Below are 10506 nucleotides of genomic sequence, written 5' to 3' on the forward strand. Positions count from 1 at the left end.
GTAGCCTACAGAAAAAAAAGCGGTCTGCTCTTTACTTTGTTTGCCATTGAACAGCTGAAGCTATTTCTCAACGTGTTCAAAACGCGTCTCCAGCTCAGAACATACTGTTCTCCTGATGTGGGAACATTTACAATGGCCACCACTGCCACACCATCTCAAGTGTCCTGGCAGATTAGCCAGACTGACTTTGAGCTAATGACGGCAAAACAAGCCCTATCTTTTAATGTGTGCAGAGTCAGACTTCCCTGCCCCTGATCCTATCACAGGGAGACCATTTGTCCTGGAAATCCCTCTAAGTCTGCATGAAGGCCGGGGAGCAGATAGTCCACAGGGTAGCAGCCATTTCACTGAGGCTATTGGATAGAACCCCTGTAAAGGTTTTGTATGCCTGGGTTTGAGAGTCCAATGGGTCCCAATGGGTGCTCAACCATTGAAATTGATGAGGTAAAATAACAAGTCGACATAATGAAGAAAGAACAAAAAAATACTCATAACACTTGTTCTCTTTTTGGCCTGTCGAGGGAATCTAAGTGGAAATGTCAGTGGATTCTTGTTAGACTCATGATTGAGGCCGTCTGCCAAGGAAGTTAACTCATGCATGCACTGCACTATTTATTAATACTCACCTGCTGTCCTCAGACGCCTCCTCTTCTTTTAGTGTCACCGCTGTCAAAGGCAACACATGATTTGTTGATTTATTTGAGCTATATTACCTAGTCTGCCATATGAGAGGAGAAAATATTAAATAAATATATATATATATATATATTTTATTTTGGTTATTAATTTTGCACCTTTTTTGCTTTCTTCCTTGAATGTCACCTTCTTCTCCTGTTGATTAAAAAATAAAAAATGAATTGTTGTTGTAATACACTATGGGGGGAAGTGTCTGCAAGGCTGCAAGACAGCTAAGGGAGTCTACACATCAAAGAAGTCAGGAGATTGGCCTCAGCATCAGACTCATGGCTACAGTCGAAAACAAAAAGCGAAACTACCTTAACACATTTCAATTAAAGAGAGGAAGGGGGACATCTCTAAGTGCAAGGAGAAGGTATACAAATGCCTTTTTAAGTGGCTAGTAATTATATAAACACGGTTCATATAATTTGTATAGCATTACGATTAATATTTCCCAGACAAAAACACACACACACACACACACACACACACACACACACACACACACACACACACACACACACACACACACACACACACAGATAGGATGAGTACTTACAGTTGCAGTAGGCTGTGCTTCTGGTTTCTCCTCGGAGGCCTCTGGGGGCTGGGGAACCACTTTACCCACCCAGCTTAACATCCTGAAAGCACCCCAAAACACATTCCTCTTATGCCAGCACGACGTTGGGGTTATACACACTCACATAATCACTGCACTTAAAACACATTACGCTGCCTAAATGTAGCAGCACCAAACTCTGCCACTCATGTTTTAATAAAAAGAAGAAGGGGAAAAAATACAAATACAAAACCACTTTATAACGGAACGTGCACACTATTTCAGCCCCGGGGCTACGCACAATGCGTGGCTGGGATTGTGTGTCACTAAGTGTCACTCTCAATTAATGCTGAGCTTCTGTAACCTCGATCACACCACTCAGGTACGGTGGAAGGAACACACACATGGAGAACACCACGCCATCGACTGCTCACAGAAGCAGCAGATTTTATTTTTAAATCTGCCCGCTACAAAAAAAGTAGTTCAGTTCAAGAAACGCCTCGTGTTTTGAACAGATCCATTACCTTCAGACAACATCTACAGGTACTCCTTGTTCTAGCCAAAGCAGTCCATACCAACAGTGATCAACAACAGTCGGATCATAATAACAGTATACATTATTCCTGAGCTGTGTTCCTTTTTTAGGAAGCGAGAGTGAGAGCCAACTCCACAGCTAAGGCAGATAGTCTGTGTGTCATTCCCACCTGCTGCTGCCGTGCTCGACCCCTTATCCTCCCTGCTCACCTACACCTAAGCACCGTAGCCAGTGGCAATCGCTTAATTCCTATAGCCAGCAAACATTACAAGCTGAGAGCTAAGCATTTGACAGCAAAACCAGGGTCTACGCAGTAGGCCAACTTCCCCCCCATACACCACAAAAGACCTGAATATTTTCCTTTGAGCGTATTTTTCCAAACAGCATGAAACTTTTTACATGGCCTGTGGGAAACAGCGGAGCCGGCTGTTAATTAGCATGGGAAATGAGATCATATGGAAGGTCAGGGGGGCGGTTGTAGCTACAAGCCTACAGGGTAGTGGGGTGTCTCTCTATCTCTCTCTCTAGGGGGGTCTAAGCTTACCTTTGGGCTTCAGTAGGGGTCCAGCATCACAGAGGCTGCAAGACTGTGAGCCACGAAGGATCCGAGCGATGTGGGAGGATTATAACGCACTGGCTCCTGCTAACAGGATTAGCCGCTGAAGGACAGAGCAGGCCAGGAAGGAAGCTTAGATTAGTGTCGCAGCATCTGAAGAAGCTGCTTCATGGGGGAAAAACCTGAAGGCAGCAGCCGTTTGCACAGCGAGGAAGTCACGCTCGACTTCGCCCAGTTTTTCAGAAACTCCTCAGGGAGAAAAGGGAGGATTTGTGCTTTGATAATTAGCTCATTTGAAATCTTTGCATATTTTCGTGTAGATATTGCGGATTGACACGCTGTCTCGTATAAGCATGAGAACCACAGTGGCTACAAACCTCCTGAGTCCATTAATTAAAAAGTGAGAGTGAATTTGCATTTCAACACGGTTCTGTGTTGATTGAACCATACTACATGTCTTGTTGACGCACAGATCATCAGCAATCAAACAAAACACAGTTGTTTTGTTGACCCCTCTCTCTCAATGTGCGTCATCCAGTCATAGCATTAGGGGGCAGATTGACAGGTGTGTGTCACTTAAAGGACAACCTCTGATCTTACATAATACCCATCCGATGTAAAAACGCAGACCAGCCTATAGCTGCAGCTTGCAATTTCCTCTGCACTCTTGAGTCTAGCTGATGCTCGCTCTGCACAAATACAACACGAAAAACAAGAACATCAAGGACAAAGAAAACAACATTCGGCTACAGACACATATTGGGTCGGTTTCAGAATTGGATGGAAACATGAAACAGTCCTATCAAAAGTCTGAAAAGTATCCATAATAACAGAACACTTTGTATAGCTCTTGGAAAAGATCAATACAGAGTTTGGACATATTTTTTGGGATGAAAGATGGATGGAGAGATGGATGATGCTTGTCTGTTTTGGGATTGTGGCTCCATACTTGTTTTCACATACATTGGGACTCGTTATTGTACTCTATTTTACCGAGAAAGAACACAAGCATTTCGCCAAACGAGTCCACCTGTGGTTGAATATGCAGACTGCAGTTGTTCCGTGGCAGCTCCCTATAGAAAGCTGCTCACTGGCCTTTAGCAGGATTAGCTGCTAACAAGGTTAACCTCAGCGTCAGCAGAGGATTGCACTCCTTGTTTCTCATCCAGCAGATCCACAATAAAAAAAAAGATTGTTGGACACAAATCGAATAATAAGCAGAGGATTGAACTCCTTGAATCTCATCCAGCAGATCCACAATAAAAAAAAGATTGTTGGACACAAATCGAATAGTAAATATTGAACTTTATATAATATTGTCTTGCAACAGTTTTGTTGAAACAAAATGGGTTCTTCAGCGACAAAGTGACTGTAATGTCGTTGCCATTATTCTGGACAGCTTAGTACATTAAAATTACCCGGAGGAAAATAAACATAGCAACAAGGAACTTTACAGCTGTTCCCAGTTTAGTTTCTGGTCCACTTTCATCGTGTAGAAGAGACTCCAGTGATGGTGTCTCACTGTGTCCCCAGTAGATGGCACTAAGTATCTATTAAGAGTAGCTTTATCTATTTAGATGACAGAGTAATGGTTGGATGGTAGCAAATTATACTAGAATATATTGAAACACTGTCTGTATAAGTGTTATGTGTCTATACCTTAAATTATGTCAGACAGCGTCTAACTCAAAGCCGATGAGATGAATGTGATTACATGGCTGATGGTGATGATGCTGATGTGGAAAGGTTGAGCACTGTGCTGTGCTGCACACACACACACACACACACACACACACACACACACACACACACACACACACACACACACACACTAGGGTTGCCAATTTTCTCACTATCTAATGCTTGCTATCTAATGCAAAGGTGGCATCCTAGCCCAGTGCCATGGTGTGGGGACGTGGTGTAATTATTTTTTGCAGGTTTATCCGTATTTGCAGGTGTATTCATAGTTTACACATGCCAAACCGACTAAACAACAGCAGAAATGACCAATACTTTTTTGCAGGAATTGACACATTTACCCTACACGTACAACTGATGCGAAGGAGGCCTGTGATTGGATGACAGAGAAGCTCACACATGGTGTGATCAGCACATGATCTTCTGCTGTTTATCAGCTCTAGTACCTGTAAAGGGCTCTTTATGGTCCCACATTCACACAACGCAACGACCACGCAGACGTTTCGACGCAGTCGTGAACCTTTATGATTCTGCATCTGGTTTCAGTGAACGGACCAATCACAGCCCTTGCGGCTGCGTCGCCTAAACGGAAGTTTCCAATTTTTGGAAGGCGCACGTCAGGCGGTGGAAGCAAGGAGGGTCCGCAAGGACCTAAGGGGTCCGTAACCCCCTTGCGTTGCGTGAATGTGGGACCATAAACATCCCTTAAGAGCGCTGTCTGGTGATCAGAGCAGAGTAGGAGTCAACATACAGGACAAAGGAGATCCAGTATTGGGAAAAAATATTTAGCCCAATATAAGGGACGTCCCGGGTAATCCGGAACAGTTGGCAACCCTAACACATACACAAACACGCACACACACGCACGTACGCACACACACATGCACATACAACCACCCACATACACACTTACACGCATACCCACACACACACACATACTCATGCGCACACACACACACACGCACACAAACCCACACACACACATACACACACCCACAAACAGAGAGACACACACTTACACCCCACCCCCCCCTCCCCCCACAGAGTAAGAGTAAGTAAAACAACAGGTGCTTTAGTTTGTAGTTATATTTTTTAAGTTCACATTTAGATCATTATTGATAAATCACCTTCTGCTCTCTAAACATCTCCACTTTTTATTGGATTTCATGAAAGTCTGTCTTCCATTGCCAACTCTGTCTTCACTAAAATTGTCATTACCAGAAGCTTGACACCTGAGAAAATGAATCCTCATCCTTCACCAACTTTTTTACTTTTCCGTCCTCTTTGTCATCGCCTCCGCCTTCCTCCTCGATTCCATATCCACGAGCCAGAGAGGCGAGACGAAATGAAGGAAAATCTATCATTAATACCTTAAAAAAGTATTAGCCAATCCACGGTGGTGTGACTGTAAGTGATACAGAGGCTAATTATACCCCTCCGTCCAGCGGAGCGGTATGCTAATTCACACGATTCACGGGAGACACACTCACTGAAAACGCAGACGACAGAGAAACAGGGACAGGATACTGATGACACCAATTTACACCCAATCACCAGATCCTGTTCTGTGTTAGCAGAGCGCTGACAGAGGAATCATGCCACAGACATCCTGTTGAAGGCGGTACGCAGAGTGAGGCTTCACTATCAGCTTTTCCGTGCACCAGCGTTTTCCTCCCTTAGATCCACGTTTGTGACTCGTGTTCAGGGGACATCATACAAGCGGGTGGCTCTATTTTAGGCAAAGGAAAAGACATTGGCCTGTCTGCCGAACTGTTGTTTGGCACATAACAGGTGTTATGTGTTCTATTGGGGGAGGCTGTAGGAGTAAGACCCTCTAGAGACATGCACACTCAGGTACACTTTGGTTTGTTGTATCGTTCTTAATGATTCAGACTCCCCTGACGATGGAGCTGGTATGGGGGGGGTGTGCGGTGACTGCTGTGGGTGGTGGTGGGGCTGGAGGGAGGTGTAGGGACGGTCGGGTAGCGTTATGAAGTTATCCCTTCATAATAGGAATGCCTTTGGTAAATTAGCTCCCCGCTAATGAACAAGCCGCACACGCTGTAATAGAGCTTTAATGAAACTGGGAGTTTCTTAAACAGGCCACACCATCGCCGGCGGCACGTGGATTTAATGTGCTTCTCATTTTAGCCTAATCACCACCTGTTTAGGAGGCAGACTTTCCCCAAGTCATCCGACGATCATTACGGAATATCAATGTTCCTTGAAGACAAGCCCGGGCTTATTGCATCACTGATGGGAGAATGTCCTTGAATTAAATGTGAAGCTATAGCTGGGATCACGCATGCGGAGAAGAGCAAGGAAGAGAAGGCCTCTGTGTGTGCGGCACCATTAGAGGGAACCACAGAGTGATGTGAACAGAAGAAGAGGTCTTATTGTGCTGGCGGAAACCTACAGCGGTGGATGCAATCGTGACAGTACCTCGCTGGTGTTGAGACTGAGCAAGAGGCTCTGCCACTGTCTTGTGAGGAGAGTATTGTTTTAGAATTTGCAGATGGCCTTTTATTTGTAATTATTATTACAAATAAAATGAGTGTATTATAATACATAATACACTCAGGTGTTGCTAGACCTATGATTTAGGCAAGCAGGATAATTAGATCAAAATATACCTTATTCATTCTGGAAGCCAGAAAATGGATTTAAACATAAACAATCATTCCCAATCTGAGGGCTGCCCATCAGATGATGTGAACATGGCAGGACAGGACATGGACATGAAAGGGCTTTTGGGGCCACATTTTCAAACCACCTATGATCGGTTCTTAATGATGATTCAATAATATTAATAGTTATATTTGTATGCCAAACTAGTACGCACACAAATCGATCAGATTGAGTGAGAATGATGATTCAATCATCCGTTTCATGAAGTCGATTATTAACAAAGAAACCATATAAAGAAAGAATTCATGAATGACGTGTTGAAATGACTGCTATATGATGTCTCAATATGGGAACCAGTCTTATTGGAATATTCTTAGTCTAATTATGTTATAATCTCTTCACTAGGGACTACACATCATTTATTAATCTTCAGAAATGAAAAAGAATAGTTATTCTCCTCAGAAGTAGAACTATCTTAGCCGACCGGTCTAACTCTAATGAAGGAGATCAAAGTCCACACCTCATTTAGAGCTGTTTCTCCTGTCACTCCCTCCTTCTCCAAATACACTTTAGAAGAGATAGTTTTGAATGTCATTAAACTTGAGGATAGTTTTCAACTACAATTATATTAGCAGCATGTCTGGAATGGTTATGAAAGTCGTTAATCAGTTTGGTGTATTCTAAGAGGAAGTAGTGAAATTAGTTTTATCAAATTGTTCTTATAAAATAAAGTACAGTAATCATGCACATATTTAGTTTAACTTTGAATTTGGTATTTTTTTCCAATCCTGAACCCACCAGTTTTTTAGTTTTCATTGGGCAGTGCTTTTAAGATGTCTACGATGTAACATAGTAGCCGTAACATGAATAAATAAGTTTGCAAAAGCATAAGTAATGATTCACTTTGACTGTTGTTTCTTACAGATTAAGGTGCATTGATACAACCGTGACACAACTTATAGGTGAAAAGCTGTCTCCACATACAGGAACAAATAGGTTTAGAGGTTAGCTTTGGAGTTTGGTGTGTTTCCACACAGATAACCTGTTTTATTGATCCATATCTGGTGTCAGGAGGCCCACACTCCACCATGACCTCATGTCCTGTATGTAAGTGGATGAAATGGGGGATAAATACAACCCATCTTGGCAACCACTCTCTGTTCTCATGCCCATATGTTTCTGCAAAAGCAAAAAAGCAGATTTATTTACCCTAAACTGCTCGGGGAGGCATCAGTACCCCATAACCAAAGCCAAATAATGTCAAACTAATGATGGTGGTTATATTACATAACCGATGGAACCTGGAAAAACAGAGCAGATTCATGTCTCTGGGCCCATGGCTGTGACCACTAAATGGATGGTTGCAGTTATTTCTGCAGTGCTATACAATTTGTGTCTTTTTTTGTGGCAACTACATAGCCTTGACAAACTAGGGAGACACTAGACTCAGTATTGCTTTTCCTGTGGCTGTATAGCTCTTTTGTAAGGGCTGTACTGAAATACTCTCTTTGGAATAAATCTTTTGGAATACTCTCTCTTGAAACAAAAAATATGCAACTAACCATGGTAATGGAACTAACCATGTAATGGAAAAAAAATGACAATGGTGGGTAGTACGTTTTCTTTTTTTGTCTCAGTGTGACCGGCTGAATCTGCGTTGTGTATTTTTTTAAGTAAAGACGTGACCCAGAATCTCAGTCTGGACTCGGGAAATCCGACGTCCATTTATTGTTTGCCGCTGAAGATAAATAAGAAACAACAGCTTCCTTTCAGAAAGTGCCCTTAAACAATCCTCCAACTTCTATACAAACACACAGAGGGGGAGGGGTATTAGCATGATTACACGAAGGTTAGGTGCATGCTAGCATATCGTAATGAAAGATAAAGTTCTCCAAAACACTGCAATCTATGCATTAATATTTACATGACAGTTTCATTAAACAATGTATATTCAAAATAATTAATATAAAGAATGATAAACTATAAGATGCTTAAAGATTTGGGGGGGGACATAAATGCACACACCTCTTCCCAAGAGAATCAGAACAAAAGGGAAGAGGGCAGGGGGGGACAGGAAACTTATAGAGCTGGTAAGTCCCGCCCCTTCTGCTAAACCCCAGTGGACCTCTAGGTTGAAAAATCGTTAATGCAAGTGAATGTGAGAAAATAATTATTTTCTGGTCCCATTTGAATTGTGCCATGAATGTCAACATATGTTGTCTGTGAATTTTTCATAGAATTTTTCTTGTTAAGAGTTTGACAGTATATTGTATGATTCTTCGGCTAGCAGTTGTGGAAAAGACATAATGAGAAAGACGACTACATGTCGCTGTTATGGGGTGACGTCACATAGGCGACATGTAGTCTTTCTCGTTATGTCAGCTCTATGGAGTTCTCAGAAATGTGGGCGGGAGTACAGAAGGAGGTGGAGCTAAATCAAAGAACAAAATCAAATACACACATAAGGCAGCTGGAAAGCTAAACTTCAGGTAATACAACTGTAAAAGGCAATTTTGTGTAATTATAATTAAAGGGATATTACACCCTGTTACATCGGCAATAATGTTTTCTGAAAGAATAGTCAAAATACAAAGGCATCCTTCATATCAAGGTTTAGTGCATTAGATATGCATTCAATGTGTTTTTGTGTGTAAACATTGCCTTATGTTACGGAAGTTTCTACACAGTTAAAATAAAGTGAAGTGGGGTATTTCTGAGACAAAGCATAAATCCAATTGCAACTCTCTCTAAGGTGGTAACCTTCCTCGCTCTACTGCATCTCATCAGTGAAATTTGTCAATCTTTTCCCCCTCAAACTAAATCTCATCCACTTGGACCACAATTGAGTAGCTCTATTCATTTTTTTCCATTGCAAACATTTATACGTTCAACAGCATAAATAAATATGAATAAATACTAGGGATCGACCGATATGGATTTTTTAGGGCTGATACCGATACAGTTTTTTTTTCATCAGCCTTAGCCGATGATCGATACGCCGATACCAATTTTCTTGAGCGGATATTTGGAGCCGATACTACCCTGGAAATCCAGAGTTCTCGCGAGAGCACAATTTGAATTTACTCAGCGAGTCACTCTGGGAACGAGCAATATACTCACTCCCCAATTCCCCTGCCCCAGAACATTAACCAATCACATCGGTGTATCTGATAAAGGCAGGCCAAAAGCGTTTCGGTTTTACCGACCAGATACGGCAAGAGTCTTATCTATTTGTTAGCTCCACTGGTCTGGATACACCACCCCTTGTATTCTTCTGATTGCTCGTAGTGTTATCCAATTGCGTGCAGTGCTATTTTCAAATGCATGCTTGGTGCCGCCCCTTGAGTTGGGCTATTTTCATTACTCGTTGCGAGACCCTACAGCTTTCAGATGTGGGTCTGGATTTCCAGGCTACGCCGATACTGCTTTTGCGCCCTCAATTTACATAATAAAAATGACACAATGATGATAACTGATGATGATAAATATTATAAGTCTCAATTTAAAAAAGGAAGATTTATTGAACTGTCTGTAAATCATCCGATACACATAAAAAATGCAAAAACATCGGCCAATAATATCGGCCGGCCGATATATCGGTCGATCACTAATAAATACCATGTACATGAACACGGTATTTATGTTGGCACGTTAAGGAGTAGGTACTCGGTAATCCAGGGCTTCTATTTAACATCTTCCAAGCACAAACCTCTCATCGTACAAGAAAATGGACCATAAATGAATCTGGAGTGGACCGAAAGGCGCTTCGATTGAGGTCCAAAACGACTCAAACAACCCACAAAACCAGACGCACCGCTCTGTCCGGCATCCGGCATCACCTTTGCCTTCATT

At 42.3% G+C, this 10506-nt stretch overlaps 1 protein-coding gene across 1 annotated transcript in view; it reads right to left on the reverse strand.

Annotated features, from left to right (window-relative positions):
• The window catches only part of cngb1a (cyclic nucleotide gated channel subunit beta 1a), a gene marked incomplete at both ends in the record, with an annotated part of 18599 nt that extends 17281 nt beyond the window's left edge, over nt 1-1318 (reverse strand). Inside the window, one exon of the mRNA XM_084475918.1 lies at nt 1238-1318. Within this exon, the coding sequence (XP_084332044.1) occupies nt 1238-1318 (81 nt within the window). The remainder of the gene's footprint in view (nt 1-1237) is intronic.
• Between the last annotated feature and the right edge of the window lie 9188 nt (nt 1319-10506).

The sequence above is a fragment of the Micromesistius poutassou genome (genome assembly GCF_964030765.1).
Source record: "Micromesistius poutassou genome assembly, chromosome: 12".
NCBI lineage: Eukaryota > Metazoa > Chordata > Actinopteri > Gadiformes > Gadidae > Micromesistius > Micromesistius poutassou.